This window comes from Danio rerio, chromosome 11, assembly GCF_052040795.2.
Source record: "Danio rerio strain M-AB ecotype USA chromosome 11, GRCz13ab, whole genome shotgun sequence".
Lineage (NCBI taxonomy): Eukaryota > Metazoa > Chordata > Actinopteri > Cypriniformes > Danionidae > Danio > Danio rerio.
In genome coordinates this window covers 43,363,388-43,387,500 of record NC_141031.1, presented here as the reverse complement: position 1 = coordinate 43,387,500, position 24,113 = coordinate 43,363,388, and the positions used below count along the sequence as shown (strand labels likewise).

The 24,113-nt window shown below is 35.5% G+C and overlaps 1 protein-coding gene across 4 annotated transcripts in view; it reads left to right on the top strand.

The window, feature by feature from the left end:
• sack1e (scaffolding CK1 anchoring protein E) overlaps nucleotides 1-23,513 on the top strand; it is a 27,012-nt gene extending 3,499 nt beyond the window's left edge. Inside the window, exons 2-10 of one of the 4 annotated variants that reach the window (XM_087274236.1) lie at nucleotides 1-453; nucleotides 6,627-6,773; nucleotides 10,161-10,285; nucleotides 15,170-15,604; nucleotides 18,015-18,068; nucleotides 18,147-18,194; nucleotides 20,545-20,755; nucleotides 21,282-21,461; nucleotides 23,053-23,513. The exon at nucleotides 1-453 is cut by the window's left edge and continues 238 nt beyond it. In XM_087274236.1, coding sequence (XP_087130362.1) covers nucleotides 1-453; nucleotides 6,627-6,773; nucleotides 10,161-10,285; nucleotides 15,170-15,604; nucleotides 18,015-18,068; nucleotides 18,147-18,194; nucleotides 20,545-20,755; nucleotides 21,282-21,461; nucleotides 23,053-23,235 — 1,836 coding nt within the window. In that variant the 3' untranslated portion in view covers nucleotides 23,236-23,513. Of the gene's footprint in view, nucleotides 454-6,626; nucleotides 6,774-10,160; nucleotides 10,286-14,117; nucleotides 14,571-14,864; nucleotides 15,046-15,169; nucleotides 15,605-18,014; nucleotides 18,069-18,146; nucleotides 18,195-20,544; nucleotides 20,756-21,281; nucleotides 21,462-23,052 lie in introns of those variants that run through there. The other 3 variants (XM_087274239.1, XM_087274237.1, XM_087274238.1) reach the window with 3 other exon arrangements.
• Nucleotides 23,514-24,113: the final 600 nt, after the last annotated feature.

The following is a 24,113-nucleotide window of genomic DNA, read 5'->3' as shown; positions in this document are numbered from 1 at the left end:
GAGCAGGGCCTCAACGAGAACATCGTCTTCGCTCCGCTATCAGAGTCCAGTCCGGAGTTTCTGCACTGCGAGGAGGAGCGCTACTGTGTGGAAAGCCTCGTCAGCTCCGGCCCTCAGGCCTTTTACACCCAACTCCATCAGGAACAAATCGGGTCGTTTCTGTCGTCCGGAGAGGTGAAGCAGATCTCCAGCTGGGCTGAGGACTTTCATCAGAGCGATGGGCTTCAGGAGGAAGGCAATGGAGAGGTGGAGATGGGATCTGAGGGGGAGGATTTCTCTGGACATTATTTTCCGACTGAATCGGACACTCCGGCTCCATGTTTGGAATTAGGATGGCCTGAAAGGGCAATGTGGATGGACACGGGTCGGGTTAATGTGTACACCAATCCTCCAACAGAGCAATCGCCATCCATACGGGAGGTGCTGAGGAGACTAATACAAGCAGCCACCAGGGTATGTTTATTTTTCTATTCACTATATCTGATTTACAACTGTTTATTAGATGTCTGTGTGAAAACCAAATTTACAGTGTTTTTTTTTTTTTGTAATTTTTTTTAGTGATCAGTTAATCAAAAAAAAAAGTTTGTTTTGGTTATCTTTAATCAATGTTTGAACATTTGTTTCTGTGTTTGGAGTGGTGGTTCTTCCATTGGTGTAATTTTGATAGCTTCAGTTAGGTATTCTCAACCACCCCCCTTTCACTATTAGTTTGCTATGAGGGAATGATGTGCAAGAAGAAAGCCCCGCCCACCTACTCAATATTCCGTTTTAGTACATCAGCATAATGAAATAATGTCAGCAACTTCCTGAAAAATTGCTCAAACGACTTGAAATAACAAAGGCGATGCGGTGGCGCAGTGGGTAGCACGTTCACCTCAGAGCAAGAAGGTCGCTGGTTTGAGCCTTGGCTAAGTCAGTTGGCATTTCTGTGTGGAGTTTGCATATTCTTCTCATGTTCGCGTTTGTTTTCTCCGGGTGCTACGGTTTCCAATGTACATGTGGTACACGTGAATTGAGTATGCTAAAATTGATTGTAGGTGACGCAGTGGCGCAGTGGGTAGCACGTTCGCCTCACAGCAAGAAGGTTGCTGGTTCGAGCCTCAGCTCAGTTGGCGTTTCTGCGTGGAGTTTGCATGTTCTACCTGCGTTCGCGTGGGTTTCCTCCGGGTGCTCCGGTTTCCCCCACAGTCCAAACACATGTGGTACAGGTGAATTAGGTAGGCTAAATTGTCTGTAGAGAATGAGTGTTTGTGTGTGGATGTTTCCCAGAGATGGTTTGCGGCTGGAAGGGCATCCGCTGCGTAAGAACTTGTTGGATAAGTTGGCGGTTCATGCCACTGTGGCGACCCCAGAATAAAAAAGGGACTAAGCTGGAAAAAGAATAAAGGAATGAATGAATGAAATAACTCAATTCTTGATTTTTTTGGGGGGGGGGTTAAAAACTCAAGAATTTAGTTCAATCCACTTAAATTTGTAAAAACTAATAAGATAACTTAATTCCTTCATGTTTTCCCAACACAAATTCATTGTGCGGAACCCAACATTTTTTACCGTGAGGGATAGTTCACCCAAAATGTAAAATTTCCAACTTTTTTTCTAAACTTTTTTAAAAAAAATTTCTTCTGTTAAACACGAAATGAGACAAACTGAAGAATGTTGGGAAAAACTGCCACTGATATTTATAGTAAAAACAATTCAATGGCTGTTTTTTTTTCCAGCATTCCTCTGTATATCTTCATTTGTGTTCAACAGAAGAAACTCAGGTTTGGAACAAGTGAAGCATAAGTATATGTTCATTTTTCCAAAAATTTATTAATTTAGCTAAACTGGGTTTTTCTAATACATTTTTCAGCTACAACCCATGATGCTTTGTGTGAGTTATAGAAGTAACTTCTGTTCAAGTAACCAATCAGTGTTTAAAAAACTTGAAAGCATGAGTGCCAGCTGTAAAATTATCAAAACTCTTTGGTCATTTTTGAGCGAGATGCTAGTGGTCTAATCTGATTCAATGATCTATGCTAAGCTAAGCTAAAGTGTTCCTGCCAGACCCAGAGATTGACTGAATGTATTCAAAGGTGATGAAACTCCATTGTTTAGTCCTAGAGTTGTAAAAGAGTCTGTTTTCAACAAATAGGTGAAGAGTTCCTTTAACATTTTACTCAACCATATAGTCTACCTAATCCAGCAAAATTAAGAATTTTGTTTTAAGCCTTTAACTCGCATAGTAACTGTTTGGTTGGCCTTTTGTCCATAGGTTATAGCATTAAACTACAAATTTACTTGTTGATGTGTAAATAACACAGTTTAACCAAAAAAATAATAAATCTTATCAGTGAAAGTTAAAAGGTTAAATGTGACCCTGGACTAAAAAAACAGTCTTAAGTTGCAGTAGTTTATATTTGCCAACAGCCAAAATAATTCAGTTCAATTCATCTTTATTTCTCAAGAGCTTTTATAATGTAGATTGTGTCAAAGCAGCTTCACATAGAAGATCATGGTATGGAAACTGTGTCAGTCCAGTTTTCAGTGTTGAAGTTCAGTTCAGTGTGGTTTAATATTCACTGCTAAAAGTTCTAACACTGAAGAGCAAATCCATCGAAGCGCAGCTCCACAAGTCCCAAACCAAGCAAACATTGGTGAGGAGCAAATTTCACCAATTAAGGAAAGTGAAAGGAAAAAAACTCAAGAGAAACCAGGCTCAGAGATTGCAGGACATTGCATGGACTGAAGATGTATGCATCAAACATTCATTCATTCATTTTCTTGTCGGCTTAGTCCCTTTATTAATCCGGGGTCGCCACAGCGGAATGAACCGCCAACTTATCCAGCAAGTTTTTACGCAGCAGATGCCCTTCCAGCCGCAACCCATCTCTGGGAAACATCCACACACACATTCACAAACACACTCATACACTACGGACAATTTAGCCTACCCAATTCACCTGTACCGCATGTCTTTGGACTGTGGGGGAAAACGGAGCACCCGGAGGAAACCCACGCGAAGGCAGGGAGAACATGCAAACTCCACACAGAAACGCCAACTGAGCCGAGGTTCGAACTAGTGACCTTCTTGCTGTAGAGGACAGCACTACCTACTGCACCACTGCCTCGCCTATTGGATCATACATTATATGATTTAAATAATACAATTTTCTTTTATGCTAAAAATCATTAGAATATTAGGCAAAGATCATATTTCATGTAGACATTTTGTAAATGTCATTACTGTAAATAAATCAAAACTCAGTTTTTGATTCGTAATGTGCATTGCTAACTTAGTGAAGTTAATTTATAAACTAATTTCGAGAGAATCACGTGCTTATGATAGCTTGCTCATTATCCAATTTATGATTCACCAATCAGACGATTCCTAAGCCACTATAAATACCCTAAGTTCCATATAACAGCCTTCTTCATTTTGAAGAGTCTCCCTTCCACCCCTACTCCTCTTTTCCTAGATGGTGGCACGGTGGCCAAGTGGTTAGCACTGATGCCTCACAGCAAGATCTTCACTGCTTCTAGTCCTTGCCAAGCCAGCCGACATTTCTGTGCGGAGCTTATATGTTCTCCCCATGCTCACGTGGGTTTCCCTTGGGTTCCCCGGTTTCCTCCTACCATCCGAAAACATATAACTTAAGTTAATCGACTAATCCAAATCAGCATGCTCCTAGTAAGTAGTTATCTCCTAAGAGCAATCCCTATCTGTTCATCAGCTACTACAGCAGGGGAGTTCTTGAGATCTACCTGAGCTCAAACTCCCCTCTCGTCCTGCAAACAGGAGGGAGCTCCAGTCTCGAGGATCTTATGAGCTCAGGGCTCTCTCCTGGGACAGCATGCCAAACAAGCTTTATAAACAATCATCAGCTAAGTGTGAACTCTAGAAAAATATGATTGATTCTGATTTAATTTTCATGCTCAGATTTCAGATTTTTAAATAGTTGTATCTTAGCTAAATATTGTCCTATCCTAAAAAAAACATACATAAATTCATTAATTTTCCTTCGGCTTAGTCCCTGATTATCAGGCGTTGCCACAATGGAATGAACTGCCAACTATTCTAGCACATGTTTTCCAGTCGCAACACAGTACTGAGAAACACCCATACACACTCATTCACACACATACACTACGGCCAATTTAGTTAATTTAATTCACCTATAGGCAGGTGTTTGGATTGTGAGGGAAGCCGGAGCACCCGGTGGAAACCTACACTGACACAGGGAGAACATGCAAACTCCTAACAGAAATGACACCTGACCCAGCCGGGACTCGAACCAGCGACCTGCTTGCTGTGAGGCAACAGAGCTAACTACTGAGCTACCGTGCTGCCCCATACATAAATGAAAAGCTAATTTACTATTGACAGTCATAACTGGGTTTGTGGTAGATGGTGGTCACTAATATTGATTTGAATTAAGTGATCTCTTAATTTTTCCAACAGTACACTCTCAGAAATAAAGGTACGCGAGCTGTCACTGCGGCGGTACTGTAAGAACGGTCTTTAAACCACAGCGGTTCGAACTGCAATTCTGCCGAGTGACTAAAAAGTGATCAGCATGATGGTAAAAAACTGTACATTTCTACTCAAACCATTCTTCTGCAATCTTCGTTGTTCGGAAATAAGGGCAGTATTAATAGCTATAAATGTGGGAGAGCGTTGATATTATGTGATTGTATTGTATTGCTATATGGAACAATTAAATGTTAACGTTGAATCAAAAGTTATTCACAAATACTTGAAAATAAGATGATTTAATGCCAATAATTCTCTATGGTTACAACTGAATTAATTACAAAATACTGTATAAAATGATAAAATATGAAATGATGATAAAACATATGGTATAAATTGTACCCAGCTTAAATGTAAAATGAAAGTTACCAGAGGTAGAAGGAGAGACAGGGGGAGGGAGAGAGAGACGAAGAGAGCAGGACCAAAAGCCTGATTGCAGTAGAGTCAGAGAAGATAAACTCCAGAGGAGGAGAGGAGCAGAGCAGGAGAGAAGCAGGCCAGGAAAAGAGACGAGCTCGAGTTTACCACCTATCTTGTATCTTTCTTGACCATGTGACCACCAATGCTGAGACATTCAATCTGACCAATCAGCATGTGACCACATTATAAAACCCCCAAAGTCCACACACCTGGGGCCTCATGTATCAACGCTGCGTACGCACAAAAACTTTGCGTACGCCAGGTTTCACGCTCAGAATCGCTCACGTTTGGATTTACTAACAATGAACTGAACGTGGGAATGTGCGCAGCTTCACAGCAGCTTTATGGCTGGCGTACGCAGCCTGATCTCACGAGAAAACGTAAGTATTTTACGTTTTGCCAGTTTAGTGGCTAATTCGTACGAATTCGTACGAGTTCAGTCGTACGAAATGGTACGATTTTTAAAAGGAGGCGTGGCACCTGACCCCACCCCTAACCCCAACCGTCATTGGGGGATAAGCAAATCGTACTAAATTGTACGAATTAGATCGTACGAATTCATACGAATTAGCCACTAAATGAAAAAGTTACGAATTGCCGTGAGATTGTGTTGGCGTACGCACATTTTTTTGTGCGTGTCTGTTTTATTTCCATTGGCGACTCCTAGAGGCAGTTGTGTTAAATTCCTCTCTACAAAGTGTCTGAGCCTTGCAATGGCAGCTGTATGAGACGGGTTCATCTAGCAGGTATATAATGTTTCCATACCATACAGTTGACCAGCTAAACATTAAAGCACAATTTGCAGCAGTCGCCTGTTTTCCCAATGTAATCTGAGCTATCTACTGCACGCACATTGCTATAAAGACACTATCTGAAGATGAACTTGCATGCGTAAATCAGAAACATTTCCATTCAATAAATGTGCAAATAAAATATGATGCACAAACTTATTAATGATTCCTACTTGTCTTTCTCGTGATAAATAGTGGGCAAAATCTGATATGTAGCGGGGGAAAAAAGAAGAAAGAGTTCATCAGACTGTGGATTCGAACCGAGTTCATGCTCGAACGTGTCAATACATGATAACATGCGTCTTACGAGCTACGCCACTGAGACTATTAAGGGTGCTGCAACAGTTTACAGATATAAACCACACTATTTCTATTTTTAATGCACTCAGTGCGATGTTCAGACCCAACTGTGTTAACCGTATCAGTTAAACTCTCACACTCTATTTTTTTCTTTTGTTGTTAATTCCGGAGAACAAACTTGCAAATAACACCGCTTTTCTCCGGTCTACCTCCGAAAGCAGCATCTCCAATTCACATTCTGTTCAAAGTTTCTCTTTTTGCTTGCTTTTGCCGTTGCTTTTTCGTTGGGTTTTGCCATTAGCATAGTCATTAGCATATTCATACGTGGGAGGAGGCAGGGAGGGGTTTTGTTCTCGTGCATGTTGCGCTCAGTTTCACGTTCATTCGGATGTACAAAAGAATATGCGTGAGATTCTTTTGAGATATTAACATGGACCTTTAAGGTACAAATTTGTACCTTTTGAAAAGGCACCACCCCAGTGACAGCGCATGTAGCTTCCGTAGCATTTTAAAACCAGGACTTTTCCTAAGTTTCTCAGGGGAAGTCCACTATAAATGTCCTGCTTTTTATTTACTTATTTGTTTGTGTTTGTGTCATGTAGTTGATCGCTGTGGTCACCGATAAATTATCAGACAACGCTGTTATCAATGACCTGCAAAACGCAGCATCTCGAGGGGTTCCAGTGTACATCATCCTCAATAAAAGATCAGTGGAGGAAAAATGCTCTATACATCGCCTTCAGCATCCGGTGAGTCTCTAGAAACATACTGATTCTGTTATGAGTATTTCATCGCTTGAAAGTTATTTCAGTTGTGCAACGCTTTAAGCCACAAAACCTCACATGTTAAAAGACTGAACTTTAGGCCGTTCCCCTGAACAATAGATGCAGACACACCTTAGAGGATAACTCTGAGCTTGTTAGCAAAATGTACTTTTCATCGCAGAGTATATTTCTCTTTCTGTCCTGTAAGCATGAATGAGAGGAACTCACAAAGCCACAGTGAACAGGTCGAGCCGCATTCATCTGGAGTGTGTCTGTGGAATGTTTTTGGTCAGAATTATCACTGTACATCTCTGTAAAGTTAACAGGAACTGGCCTTCACAATTATGAATAAGCTGGAAATCAACTGTGCATATAGATATGACGATATCACGCTTTGAGATTTTCGGCTTGTTCACTTCTCAGAAAGTGTGTGTTTCTTTTCTTTCTAATGGAAAATAAATATTTGAAATCATATAAATTTAAAATATATATATATTTTTTTAAAATAAATTATAATTGTAATATTTTAAGATTGTAATACTAAATTATAATATTTAAATTCATTTTAATTAAATAATAAAAATATTCATTTATCCATTCATTTTCTTGTCGGCTAAGTCCCTTTATTCATCTTGGGTTGTCACAGCGGAATGAACCACCAACTTATCCAGCATATGCTTAACACAGCGGATGCCCTTCCAGCTGCAACCCAGTACTGGGAAACACCCACACACACATTCGCACACATACACTACGGCCAGTTTTGTTTACCCAATTCACCTACAGTATACTGCATGTGCTTGGATTGTGAGGGAAGCTGGAGCACCCGTAGGGAGGCCACACCAACAAGGGGACAACATGCAAACTCCACACAGAAATGCCAACTGACCCAGCCGGGACTCGAACCAGCGACCTTCTTGCTGTGAGGCAACAGTACTAACCACTTAGCCACCGTGTTGCCCATATAAAACAAATTTGTAAACATTAATTAATACAATTTAAATTATATTACATTATAAATTGTGACACAGTGGCGCAGTAGGTAGGGCTGTCGCCTCACAGCAAGAAAGTCGCTGCTTTAGAATAGCTTAGAGGATATTGATAAACAATCAATCAACACTAGATTAGATTATGCATCATTCAGTTCAAGGTCCTATAGGCTACATCTCTCCAAAAAGAAATGACATTGGATTTTCCCCAATATGTTTCCCATTTGTGATAATTGCGAATCAGAAGAAGCTGATGTAGCTCATAGTTTTGTATTCTGCCATAAAATACAGGGATTCTGGAATGAGGTTTTTAAAGTGCTTTCAGATGTTCACGTAGATTCTGACCCAATGCTTTTTATATTAAGATATTCTGATTATACATATTCATTGAGCAGTGCACTACAGAAATTCCTCACATATTGTTTGATTACAGCCGAAAAGCTGCAATTATTGTACTGGAAAAATGTTAATCCTCCAACTGCTAAACTGCGGCTTAAAGAATTGATCTACTGTTAACTTGGAATGAACCAGATATATTTTAAAAGGCAACATTGGACAATTTCAGAAGATTTGGGGCCCTTTCTTTTGTCACTTCATTGGGAATTCTTCCCCCCAAAGCAATGTATTGTAGCTAAAAAGTTGTTTCCGCTGTATTGTATACTTACAGGCTGGGCTTAGGGTGTTTGTTTTTGTTTTGTTTTTGTTTGTTTTTGTAAGTGTATGCAAATCAGAAAACTAATCCTGGAATCTGTGATTATTTTAAGTTTACTCAACAACTAAATAAGAAACTTATTTGACAAAAAAAGGAGGTCGCTGGTTCGAGCCTCAGCTGGGTCAGTTGGCGTTTCTCTGTTGAGTTTGCATGTTCTCCCTGTATTTGTGTGGGTTTCCTCCGGGTGCTCCGGTTTCCCCCACAGTCCAAAGACATGCGGTACAGGTGAATTGGGTAGGCTAAATTGTCCTTAGTGTATGTGTGTGAATGAGTGTGTATGGATGTTTCCCAGTGATGGGTTGCAGCTGGAAGGGCATCAGCTGTGTAAAACATATGCTGGATAAGTAAACGGTCCATTCCGCTTGATGTCCACAAAAGTGTTTTTAATATCACTGATAATAATTATAAAATTGCTTCAGTCAATCTGCATGTTAAAGAAATCTCTGAATGATCATGTGAAAATGAAGACTTGAATAATGATTGTTTAAAATCAGCTTTACCATGAGGAATAAATTAGGATATGTCTGAAAGGGATAGTTCACTCCAAAAATTGTAAATTTATTTTAATTTTTTTGCAATGTTGGACACGAACAAAGATATTTTGAAGAATGTTGGAAACCGGTAACCAAAAAAAAAAAAATTATAAAAAAAAAAAAAAAAAAATATATATATATATATATATATATATATATATATATATATATATATATATATATATATATATGTATATATATATATATATATATATATATATATATATATATATATATATATATATATATATATTTATATATGTGTATGTATATATATATATATATATGTATATATATATATATATATATATATATATATATATATATATATATATATATATATATATATATATATATATATATATATATATATATATATATATATAAATATATATATTTATTTATTTATTTATTTGTTTATTTGGCAGGGACAGTGTACATTAATTAGCATTTCTGCCAATGCACCAGAGTTAGCCTGATGGCTATTTTTCATCTGTTGTCCCTTAACAACCTAGAAAACAACAATACAAAAATTATACAATCTATCAAACATTTAAAAAGTACTAAAACAGACATGGTCATATAGATGTTAAAAGACAATATTTACAAATTAAGCTAAAACACCAACATTTTATAATAGAGATAAAAATAGTTGAAACACATTTAAACAACAGATCATTAAGATGGTAGGCACAATTGGAAACATGCTAGTTTCAATTCAATCAGAATGATGACACGCCAGATTTTCTATAAACCAGGTTTTTAAATGTTTTTTGAATATATTAAATGAGGTTATATCTCTGATACTGCCAGGGACAGAATTCCACTCCTGTGCAGCTGTAAATATACATATTTATTTATTATTTAAAGTGATAAAATGCATATGAATAAAATTTAAATGTGACTTAGTATGCAAACTAGTGAGTATTAAAATAAAATATGACATTTTATGCTACAATTTTTTTTTCTAATTTCTAATGTAATCAATCAACTGAGCAAATATGGTAATAACTGGTAATAACTAGTAGTAAAAAAACACCCTATTCACCTGTCCAGTCTTGCCTTAAACTATGTGCTGAAAACCTTTATGTAATTCAAGGAAATCTAGTTCAAGGAAATCTGACTCTTCATCTTCCAGAATATCATGATCCGTATTCTCGGAGGGAAAACATTTCTGACGCGCGACTCAAGGATGGTGATTGGAGAACTGAAGGACAACTTTGTGCTGGTGGATCTGGAGACGGTGATGTTGGGGAGCTACAGGTAAAGCACACTTTCATAACAGATCTCATAAATCAGCAAGAAAGTCATTACCTGCAGATTAAACACTTGCTCCAGGGAACAAGGGTGGGAACCTTCTGGGATCTGTACCAAGGTTTGGGTTGCCAGCTCATAGCTTTAAAGATTATAATCCACACCAGCCCTGCATTAGAACGGCAATTAGACAAATCAACACTTTGTGGGAACGATTTGTTTGTCTCTTTCACACTACAGCTTAAAATTTGGGGTTAGTAAGATTTTATTTGGAAGTTTTTTACATTTATAGTGAGATACTAAAATTTTGTATAGTTTAAAGGGACAGTTTACCCTAAAAATTAACATTCACTTCACATTTACAACCACTCATGTGGTTTTAAAGATTTATGCATTTCTTCTTCAGTTAAACATAAAGGAACATGTTTTTAAAAATGTTGGAAACATGTAACCATTGACTTTCATATTATTTGTTTTCCCACTATTGATGTCAATGGTTACTGGTTTCCAACATTCTTCAAAATATCTTCTTTTGTGTCCAACATTGCAAAAAATAAAAATAAAACCTACTTTCGGAGTGAACTATCCCTTTCAGACATATCCTAATTTATTCCTCATAGCGAAGCTGATTTTAAACAATCATTTTTCAAGTCTTCATTTTCACATGATCATTCAGAGATCACTCTAACATGAAGATTGACTAAAGCAATTTTATAATTAATAACAGTGATATTGAAAACACTTTTGTGGACACCATCATGCATGTTTTTCAGGATTTTGTTTGGTTAATCTACAAATGAACAGCATTTATTTCAAAATAAAAGTCCTTTGTTTGCACCATAAATTCCTTTAATATCACTTTAATGCATGAGTATAAGAATTAGATTCTTTAAACTAAATATAACTGACTCAAAAAAAAAAAACATTTAAGTAGTTGAAAACATAAAGGGAGTAGTTCACCTACAGTAGAAATCAATGACTCTCTCCCTGTGTTTTTCCAAATCAATATCAGTTCTCACAAAAACAATGGATCCACAGTCAAGCTCCACAAGACAAAGTCCCGCCATAAAGCTATAATTAAAATAGGCTATATAATATATAACTCATGCACAATACTCCTTAATAAATGTCCTCTGAAGCCGTTTTATCTATACACATTTTATATTGATATTATATCCACCCACCGGCCACTTTATTAGGTACACCTGTCCACCTGCCTATTAACAAAAATTTCCAATCAGCCAATCACATGGCAGCAGCTCAATGCATTTAGGCATGTAGACATGCTCAAGCAATCTGCTGCAGTTCAAACCGAGCATCAGAATTGGGAAGAAAGGTGATTGAAGTGACTTTGAACGTGGCATGGTTGTTGGTGCCAGACGGGCTGGTCTGAGTATTTCAGAAACTGCTGATCTACTGGGATTTTCACGCACAACCATCTCTAGGGTTTACAGAGAATGATCTGAAAAAGAGAAAATATCCACTGAGCGGCAGTTCTGTGGGCGCAAATGCCTTGTTGATGCTGGAGGAGAATGGCCAGACTGGATCAAGCTTATAGAAAGGCAACAGTAACTCAAATAACCACTTGTCACAACCGAGGTCTGCAGAAGAGCATCTCTGAATGCACAACACGTCCAACCTTGAAGCAGATGGGCTACAGCAGCAGAAGACCACACCGGGTGCCACTCCTGTCAGCTAAGAACAGGAAACTGAGGCTACAATTCACACAGGCTCACCAAAACTGGACAACAGAAGATTGGAGAAACATTGCCGGGTCTAATGAGTCTCGATTTCTGCTGCCACATTTAGATGCTAGGGTCAGAATTTTGCATCAACACCAACGGTTCAGGCTTGTGGTGGTGGTGGTGAAATGGTGTGGATATTTTTTTGGCTCATTTTGGGGCCATTATTACCAATTGTGCATGATGTCAACACCACAGCCTACCTGAGTATTGTTGCTGACCATGTCCCTGCCACTATGACCACAGTGTACTCATCTTCTGATGGCTACTTCCAGCAGGATAACGCGCCATGTCATGAAGCACAAATTATCTCAATCTGTTCTTTTAAGCATGACAATGAGTTCACTGTACTCAAATGGCCTCCACAGTCATAAGAACTCAATCCAATAGAGCACCTTTGGGATGTAGTGGAATGTGAGATTCGCATCATGGATATGCAGCCCACAAATCTGCAGCAACTGCGTGATGCTATCATGTCAATATGGACAAAAATCTCTGAGGAATATTTCCAGTACCTTGTTGAATCCATGCCAGGAAGGATTAAAGCAGTTCTGAAGGCAAAAAGGGGGCCCAACCTGGAACTAGTAAGGTGTACCTAATAAAGTGGCCGGTGAGTGTAAACTGCATCAAAAAAATCTATTATATGCAAAAACTATATGCATTAAGCTAAAATATATGCACAAATGGGTTTAAATTAGATTATTATATCAATGACAGCTTTTCGTGCTGTTTCTCATATAAAGTGATCAAAGTTGTTTTAGTGGCTTTAGGAAGTCCTGTAATATTGTACATATCTTATATTTTTATATATGTAGATATATGGAGTTTGTTACAGTACATCTAGTCTAATGCAATCACCCTGAAGGCTTTTATTTTGCAATAACACCTGGCTGGATATGCACTGCGCTTTCCCCCTTATTACACAGCTACTTCACATATAATTACGACCGAAATATTAATTTAAGTCAAAGCATTTTCTCATTTCACTGAACACAAAGCGTCTGCATAGAGGCAAGTTCAGACTAGACAGATATTTAAGCAGCACATTATAGTCAGCGTTTAACGCTTTTCACCACGAGACTCAAGCAATGTTGATTTGAGATGAAATTGTTTGAAAATCGTACATGTTTATTGTCATATAAAGAGTAAAAATCAAATCTAAACTTTGAGGGAACTATGGGAGAAACTAAGTAAACACTCAGTGAAATGTTTTAAGTACAGTAGCTTTACAGTAGTTTATAGTCAATACTTTAGTGGACCATACTATAGTAAAGTACTTAAATTGATCTGTTGTGGTAATTATATATGCTATGTTAATATAACAACCATTTAAATCATTTAAATTGTAATATATATTACAATACATCACCATTTACTCACGTAAAAACTTATGTATATTAGATTTTTTTGTATCAGCTCACTGTAGTTTCTGCAGTATGCTGTGGCATTCATTAATAACATGTTGCCAATACTTTAATATGTACAGTAAAACCAGAATGAAAAATATTACAGTAAATGAATATGAATACAGAATACAGTGTTTTTCAAACATACTATAGTGAAGTACTTGAATTAATCCGTTGTGGTGAATCTATATTTGCCATGGGAACACAACAACTTCAGTAAATGACCCAATACAATTTTCTATAGCGCTAAACTCTAAATGTTGGGTTCTTCTAATCCAATGCTGGCTCAAATATGGCCCAAACATTGGCTACATTTTTTTTTCAATTAAATAAAAATGTAACTTTTTAACCCAGCGATTCGGTTTGTATGTATGGAAGTCGGAGTCCTAAACCACAAGGTGTAAAAAAAAAAAAAAAAAGCAATCTTGGTGGTGAGGAAAAAAAAGAAGAAAACTTATGTCGATATATTATCCCGTTAAAATGAGATATTATGTTGTTATAACAAGATATTATATAGCTATAGCGAAAAATTATGTCGTTATAACGAGATATTGTGTCGTTATAACGAAATATTATGTCATTATAACGAGATAAAATTTTTGTTTTCTTTGTTTGCTCACTACTACACCCGTAGACATCGCTAAACACTGTCTTGACTAGTGCGGTTAAATGACATTTGTCCTGGGAGCACTGTACAAATATGGCGGCACTATTGACGCATGCTCAGGGTCACTATGCGATATCTAGTGTATCTATGAGTCGCCATAACAGGAAACTCGTTAATATCTCGCAATTATAAAATAACTTAATAAATCAGAATTGTGACTTTATAACTCAGAATTACGACTTTATAACTTTTTAGTTTTTTTTTTTTTTTTTTGTACACTGTAGGCCTATTTCTAGAGGGCGCCAAACTATAGAACAACCATAGATATATACACCAGATATCGCATATGGACCCTGAGCATGCGTCAATAGCGCCGCCACATTGGTACAGTGCTCCCAGGACAAATGGCATTCAGCCGCACTAGAAGACAGTGTTGCTATCAATGGTTGCTACTTGAAGATGTGGGACTTTAGCGCTGTCTACGGGTGTAGTAACGAGCAAACAAAGAAAACAAAGCACAAAGGCAGAACATTTCATAGGTAAGATTAAGTTTTTTTCTGTTTTTGTATGTTCTGAACTTTTGTGCTAAACAGGTCACGTTATTGATGATAATACAGTCACTTGCATTCATAAGGCAAAGTAGCTCCAACTCGCACTAAATACTCGGCCTAAGCTAGTTTTGTTTATTAAAATCAGCAAACAATGCAAAAGAAATATGACAACGAGATTCTGCGCTGCCAGAAACTTGTATTGTTGTCTGCTAGTGAACGAGTGTGATCACTGATCAATTTAGAAAAGTGATGTCAAATTATAATTTTCGTAATTTAAAAAATGCATACTAACATCCAGGAAAACTCCCAATCATACATATATATGTGTATATGTGTATATCTCTGGCTTTGGATGGCCACAGTCCTCCACTGTACCTTGGTCCCGCATTTATTTCAAAGGAGCGCTACCCTGTTGCAAAATGGCGGCTCTATTGACGCATTCCCTCTAATAGACAACATCAGGGTAGGCGACATCTAATGTATATATCTATGTAGAACAACTATAGAAGTAACGAACACAACAGAATAAATCCCTTATAACATTTTCATGTTTAAATATATTTAATATTTTTCTGTGTGTTGGTCAGTTTTACCTGGAGTGACACCTATCTGCACCGTCAGCTCGTCACCGTCATGAGCGGCCCAGTTGTGGAGTCTTTCGACCGCGAGTTTCGGACTCTTTACGCCGCTTCACTTCCAATTCCGGACGCCTGGAAAACTGGAAAACAAACTAGCGAGCCCAAAATATACAAGAAACTCCTGCCGCTGAATATAAACAAAGTGGAAATCAGCGAGTTTGTGTCCAGCCCTCCGCCTCCTCCGACCGACTGCGTGCTGGACTGGGAGGCGATGGGGGTCATCCGCAGGTTCCCGGACGGCAGTTTGAGTCCTCCAGAAGCGGCTCCAGAGCTCCAGTTCCCCCACCGACACCTGCTTGACAGACACCCGGTTGGAGGAGGATGGGAGATTCCCCATAATGACTACAACTCCAGATTCCTGACGGGATATCCAGAGGAGGGCAAGTAAGTTTGGTCTCACAACATGTCACTTGTTTATTAGGCTAAAAACAACCCAAAAATAAACATTAAGACTTTTCCATATTACCATTTGTACTTTAAAAAATATAATTTATTATTCATTGCGTAAATGAGCATATGTTGGTGAGTAAAAGAAATACACATTTTTTTAAGTATATATTCACAAATACAGTGAAACTACATCAAACTTCTGCATAAAAAAGCAAATAACCAGATTGATTTATATTAAACAAATCTGTACTCTTTTAAATTATATAATTTACCTTATTGTGAATTTGACTTTTGTATTTAATTGAATTGTTTAGCTTTTTTTATTTTATTTTGGGGGGCAGTCTAAGACTATATGCAAACTTTTGGTAACAAAGTGTAAAATAAAATGATTTATCTGTAACTGTAATTTATTTCTTGCCTAAAAAACAACCAAAATACAACGAGTAACTAGCCCATATTGTATCCATAGCAGGTGTACACTATATTCTGTAACCATGGAAATCTTTGACCCTAGGGGGCGTGGCTGGTGTAACTGGTGTGGTGTGGCTGGGCCCCCAGTGGTGCGAGCTGTCTTTTATAGTCTATGGCACGGCCAGGGGCATTGCTAGGGTCAAAAGGGATAAGGGGCTTAGCCCCAAAGAAGTGTGATTTATTTATTTTATAGTGTGAGTTGTTATCCAATGTGATACAAAGCTACAAACATGTTCAGTTGGATAGTGATGAACTAAAGTGTAGTGTTGTCAAGATACTGGGATTTCTAAATTCAATACCAACAAAATATTGACATTTAATAAGCTACTATTTTGATAAAATAACAAATGTATCAAAAATAGTACTAAAAATTTTAATAAATTCCACACAGAAATGCAGAGGCTCGAACCATTCACCTTCTTGCTGTGAGGTGACAGCACTACCTACTGCACCACTGCGTCGCCACTTTTGGAATTTATTAAAACAAATAAAGAAAACTCATCCTTTAATATTTTATAGAATCTTCTATCTGTTTGCCAAATTAATAAATTATGTTTTAAACACTCCTGAAGGATGCAAAGGAGGAATCACTGGTCCCTTTATTAAAGATGGTTTAATTGTTCATTTTTGAAGCTACAAGATGACAAAAACAGTGCAGTTTTCAAATGTCCGAGTCATTCAGAGAGTTATTAAGTGGAAGAAATTAGGCTTTACGTTTCTGTGTCATTGATTGTATTTAATAAGCAATAAAATCATTGTGGGCTGTTTTTCAATGGCAATACTCCACTATTTAGAGCAAGGTAGGGCCCCAAAATCATTATCAGAAATATTCATTGAAGCATGGATTATCAAACTACTACCGAAAAAGTTGACCCCCGCAATCGTCAATGTATAATTCGCACACTGATAGGCAAGGCAAGTTTATTCATATAGCAGATATCATTCACAGAGGCAATTCAAAGTGCTTTACATAAACAGGAATAAAAGAGACAAGTGTAAGAAAAAAAAACAAATAATAAGAATTATAAAAATAAGAATAAAAAATTGATAAAACAGATTAAAAATGTGTTGAAATAGATTATAAGGTAATGAAAAAGAAAAACATAATAGTGCGATCTGTCGGACGTAGCACAGTGCTCATTCAGTAAAGGCACAGCTAAAATAGCAAAACTGATACACAGATTTAAACATTCATTCATTTTCTTGTCGGCTTAGTCCCTTCATTAATCCGGGGTCGCCACAGCAGAATGAACCGCCAACTTATCCAGCAAGTTTTTACACAGCGGATGCCCTTCCAGCCGTAACCCATCTCTGGGAAAAGATATAAACATATAATAGTAAATACTGTGACTATTACTACATTGTTTACGTGTTTGCAAATCTGGCTTTAATGAGCAGAAGTGTATAGGATAGCAAAAAGCAATTAAAATCCCTCATAACATAAATGAATAAAATAATGACAGATTTAGTGCATCCAATTAATTTCATTTTTAAGCATAGTGAGTGGTTTGTGAAGCTTAAATGTAAGAATTTAATGTAAAAATTTTGATTTGCAATGGAAAACAATACCACTAAACACCAAAACTGAAAAGCATGACCACATGTAGAGCAGGCATGCCCGAGCTCTGTCCTGGAGGGCCAGTGTCCTGCATAGTTTAGTTCCAACTTCCTTCGACAGTATCTGAAATTTCTAGTATACCTAGAAAGAGCTTGATTAGCTGGTTCAGGTGTGTCTAACTAGGGTTGGAACTAAATTTTGTAGGACACCGATCCTCCAGGACCATGTTTGGACAGCCCTGACGTTGAAGATCAATATAAAGTATTATAATATATCATATTCTGCAAACTGATAACTCTTATGGCTCTTCTATTTTATAGTGAGATTCAATATTTGCCCTTTTGCAGTATAAACATGGTCTTATCTGTGTTTCAGGTTAAATTCAATGTTTCTGGCAGACTTGCGGCACCCAGAATATCAAAGGCCGAGGTCAGTGTTTCTGTTCTGTATAGATGTATTGTTAGACTTGTGTTTGCTGTTAACATACCTGTGCTTTTTCACTGTCAGGTACCATTACTCACCTGGAGAAATGCAGTGCAACGAGCCGATGAACAGGTAAATATATCTTTAAAAAAAGCGAAAGATGGATGAACAGCAATCCAAATATATTGATAGATGTTAATGAGTGTGATGTCCTCTGGGTCTCAATAATGTTAATATAATGTGAGGTCTAAATAGCTCGTAATAATAATAATAATACCTTTGCATATTAATATTTGTACTTTTTAAAAATGTATTCATTCTTCAACGCATGGGTGGGTTAGGAAAAATGGGCGTCACAGTGGCGCAGTGGGTAGCACGATCGCCTCACAGCAAGAAGGTCGCTGGTTCGAGCCTCGGCTGGGTTTGCATTTTTGTGTGGAGTTTGCATGTTCTCCCCATGATCCCATGCTCTGGTTTCCCCCACAGTCCAAAGACATATGCTATAGGTGAATTGGGTGACCTAAATGGTGAGCTAAATTGTCCCAAGTGTATGTGTGTGAATGAAAGTATATGGGTGTTTCCCAGTACTGGGTTGCAGCTGGAAGAGCCGTAAACAAAACTAATGAATTAATTTATTTATTTATTAAAGGAAGGGATTTAATTGTTTAAATACTTTTTTAGTCAACAGACATCTTTAGAAATATAAAGATAATAGATATTGATTTATGGAAAGTATGGCAAAAATTACAAACTTCAAAACTTCAACAAACTTTTATATACCTTTTTCCCCTCTTTTTAACTTTTATTTATTTAATATTTTTCCTTAACATAAATTTAGGCTACTATTCTTTGGACCATTACTGTAAAGTGTTTTTGTTAGATTTATTAGTCTTATTTTTTTTTATTTCGGCTAGAATAAAAGCAGTTTTCACTTTTTTAAACACCATTTTAAGGTCAATATTATTAGCCCCTTTAAACTATTTTCTTTTGATAGTCTACAGAACAAACCATCATTATACAATAACTTGCCTAATTACCCTAACCTGCCTAGTTAACTTAATTAACCTAGTTAAGCCTTTAAATGTCACTTTAAGCTGTATAGAAGTGTCTTGAAAAATATCTAGTCAAATATTATTTACTGTCATCATGGCAAAGATAAAATAAATCAGTTATTACAGATGAGTTATTAAAACTATTATGATTAGAAATTTGTTTAAAAAAATCTTCTCTTTGTTAAACAAAAAATTGGGGGGAAAAATAAACAGGTGGGCTAATAATTCTGACTTCAACTGTGACTAACATATTGTTATAATAAATATAGCCCTTTAATAATTCTCTCTCTCTCTCTCTCTCTCTCTCTCTCTCTCTCTCTCTCTCTCTCTCTCTCTCTCTCTCTCTCTCTCTCTCTCTCTCTCTCTCTCTCTCTCTTGTATATAAATCTCTCTCTATTGTATATAAATACAATATTTATTCAAATTCATAACAATTTGTACTGTGTTTTTAATTAAATACATGCAGCCTTGGTGAGCAAGAGAAGCTTATTTTAAAACATTTAAAAACCCAAAACTACACACACACACACACACACACACACACACACACACACATATATATATATATATATATATATGTATATATATATATATATATATATGTATATATATGTATATATATATATATATATATATATGTATATATATATATATATATATATATATATATATATATATATATATATATATATATATATATATATGTATATATATATATATATATATATATATATATATATATATATATATATATATATGTATATATATATATATATATATATATATGTATATATATATATATATATATATATATATATATATATATATATATAGTCTTGGGGTTTTAAATGTTTTAAAATGAGCTTCTCTGGCTCACCAAGGCTGCAATTATTTATTTAAAAATACATTACAAATTGTTATACCTTTTAATAAATGTTGTATTTAGAGTAATATATAAATATTGAATTATTAAAGGGGTATATTTATTATGACAATATTTGAGTCACCAATAAACATTAAAAATAGGAAGATAATACATTTGAATGAATGTGAAATATGGCAACAACAAACAACATTTTATCTATTTTTTGTTTTCCTCTCTTTTAATTTTTTTTTTTATTTAATATTTTTCCCTAACATATAAATTTAGGCTACTAATTTTTGGACCATAACCTTAAGTGTTTTTGTTAAATTAGTTCCAGATTTGGCTTCCGCACTGACTAATCTGATATATGTCTAATATATACATATACATATTAAAGGGAAAGTTCACCTAAAAAATTTAATTGTGTCTTTAGAAGTCAATGGTTACAGGTTTTAGCTGTCTTCAGAATATATTCTTTTGTGTTCAACAGAATTTTTAAAACTGTTTCAACAAGAGTTTATAAATAGTAAGAAAGTTGTCATTTTTTGTGAACTGCCCCTTTAAGGTCCCTCCAGATGGCTGACAGAGTGGCGTATCCTCTCCTGAACACTGAAAATGAGGAGCGCTTCCCCGTTTACAGATCTCGAACACACAGGACAGATCTGAGCTCAGAGGAAGAGCTGGGATCTGCACTGAGACGAGAGCCGTTCCTCAGGAGAGACAGAGGTTTAGGAGAAACCCTGAACACAGAGACCAACGCTCACGTCAATCTGAAGGTAGATCTCAACATATACATAGATCACGCACTGAAATATGACTGCATGATAGTATAATAATGTTCTGTATTATATTCATGTGATATTATCACAAATGCAAGTGTAATAGAATTTAAATGTATTCTCTATAAGTAAATAATAGTACTGCAATTTTTTTTCTTTAATTCGGGTTTTTTGCCACCTTTTATATATATATATATATATATAAAAGCATGTCTACATGCCTAAATGCATTGAGTTGCTACCATTTGATTGGCTGGTTAGAACTTTGCATCAACGAGCAGATGGATAGGTGTACCTAATAAAAGGACCGGCGAGTGTATGTTTGTGTGTATACTAGATTATCACTATATGAAACTAAATATGGTTTAATTGGTTATATTTTATACATTATATTTTTATTTTGAGTGTTTTTAATTCCTATCTTATATATTTGTAATATTTTAATTATATTTAGTTTTTATTGTTGTATTATTATTTATTATTTGTCCGTTTAAGCTAAATTGTGTTTTGTGTTATTTGACAGAAGCCATCAGATCTGTCCCGGAGCAAGACGTTCAGCACTTTGAGTGATATTTTTAAGCGGGTCAATGCTCGGGCCACTTCAGGACAGATGAAGACAGAAGACAAAGCGACAGGAGTCAGTAAATCCACAATGGACCTCAATTTACAGCGGACAGACATGCCATCAAACCCTCGAAACATCGTAAGGCTGACTGCTCTTTATAAGGCAGCTGTTATGAAAAAATATACAAATATACTGTTAACCTAAATGATATTAATGGTTCATGCTTATTTAGTGTTTCATTTAAATGCGGCATATAGTGAATTATAACATTTGTCATTTTTAAATTTTATTCAAAGGTTTGGGGTCAGGATGATTTATTGTATTATTAAGGAAAGGATCAAATTATTCAGCAATGATCAAAAGTGAGAGTGGAGACATTTATAATGTTTTAAATAATTATGTCCTAAATATTGATATTAATATTTCAATAAATACTTTTCATCTTTAGTTCATCGTCATCAAAGTATCTTAAAAGTAAATGTATTATAGTTCAACATCAGTAAAGCATTAATTAAATGCTTCTTGATCATCAAATAATTATATTAATGTAAAGAAAGCATTAAAAAATACTCATTAGGGTTTCTTTTTAAAACAGAAACAATTTCCAATCAAGCAATGTCCACAAATTTATGCAAATTAAAAATTAAAAATAAACAAAGCATGCGATGCATATTCAAACATAACATTTAAGAAACTTATATATAAAACATTTTCAAGCATGCATTAAAAATTCTATTACAAATTTATGCAAATGAAAAATGAATACATTTAAATACACAATGTATCATTTGCATATTCAAAAATAATATTTTAAGAAACTTGCAAAGAATTACACGTAAATAATTTTCAATCATGTATAGTTAAGATTTTTGTGCTACAAATCTTTGCAAATAAAAATATGCACAGTTAAATAAGCAATGCATCCTTTGCATATTCAAACATAACATTTTTAAAAACTTGTAAAAACAATTATATATTTTAAAATGTTCTATCACAATGCTAAGATAATTTTGCTACAAATTTGTGCAAATGAATTATGAACACGTATTTAAATAAACAATGCATTATTTGCGTATTCAAACTTAAGATTTTTTAAAAACTTGTAAAAAATTATTTATTAAAAATAATGTTCAATCATCCAACGTTAATATTTTTGGCTACAAATTTATGCGAATGAAAAATGAACATATTTTAAAAAACAATGCATCACGTGCATATTCAAACATACCATTTTAAGAAACTTGCAAAACAAATTATATACATAAATATATTTCAATTGTGCAATGTTAAGATTTGTGGCTGCAAATTTATGCAAATAAAAACTAAACACATTTTTAAATAAAAAATATATAATTTGCATATTCAAACATAACATTTTAAGAAACTTGTAACAAATTAAATATGTAAATAATTTTTAATCATGCAAGATTAATATTTTTGTGCTACAAATTTATGCAAATGAAATATTAACATATATTTAATTAAGCTAAGCATCATTTGCATATTCACATAACATTTTAAGAGACTTGTAAAACAAATTATAGACATAAATAATTTTGAGTCATGCAATGTTAAAATTTTTGTGCTGCAGATCTATGCAAACGAAAAATTAGCTCATATTTAAATAAACTAAGCATCATTTGCATATTCAAACATAATATTTTTTTAAGTTGCGGTACAAATGATGTATGTGCATTGTTGATGTGCAGTGTTTTCTCTTGTCCTCCAGAACAGTGATAATATTGCTCTGACTCCTGCTCTGGCTCTGATGAAGAAGCGGAACGATGAGGTCAAAACAGGTCTGCTGCGCAGCATGCCCAGTGTTTTCACCCCAAGCTTCAGAACTGCTGGTTTTGGCCTGCAGAGGGAGACGTGGAGGTCTCCGTTCAGAAGAAATGATGAAGAGCAGTGAAAACACAAATCGATGACATCACCAGTGTTACAGTAATCACCACGCTTTGCATTTACTTATGCATATGACACTGAATATGAAAGAGGGAGTTTCCTGCTGACCCAAAATACATTTTCATTAGCACTGATGTCACACTTGAAGAATAAGACTATTAATATATGCCTCATTTACATGGACTCATAATTTATGGAATATAAGGCCAACTGCTTGTACTGCCTACTGTTTAAAATATTGTCTCATTTTAAGTTGAATTGTAAATAAATATATAAGAGAGGGGCTCTTTTTGTTTCTGTCTCTTTTCTTTTGCTGTGATGCACACTTCAGAATCATTCAAAAGTTTCATTAAATATGGAATTTTAAAAATATAATAAAGTAAACACATTATGCAGTTTTGAAATGAAGGTTTTGATTAATAAGAAAACTAAATAAAGCTACATAGCCCTGTGTGAAAAAGTGTTAGGCCCCCCCTAAAATATTACTGAACTCTTGTTTATCACACCTGAGTTTAAATTCTCTAGTCACACCCAGGCCTGATTACTTCCACGCCTGTTTGTAATCAAGAAACCACTTAAATAGGACCTGCCTGACAAAGTGAGGTAGACCAAAAGATCCTCAAAAAGCTAGACCCAAAGAAAAACAAAAACAAATGAGAAGGAAATTTTTTGAGATTTGTCAGTTTGGAAAAGTTTCTAAAGCCATTTCTAAAGCTTTGGGACTGCAATGAGCCCCAATGAGAACCATTATCTATGAATGGCAAAAAATGAACCTTTCCAAGAGTGGCTGGCTGACCGAATTTACCCCAAGAGCACAGCAACAACCCATTCAAGAGGTCACAAAAGGCCCCACAACAACATCCAAAAAAACTGCAGGCTTCACTT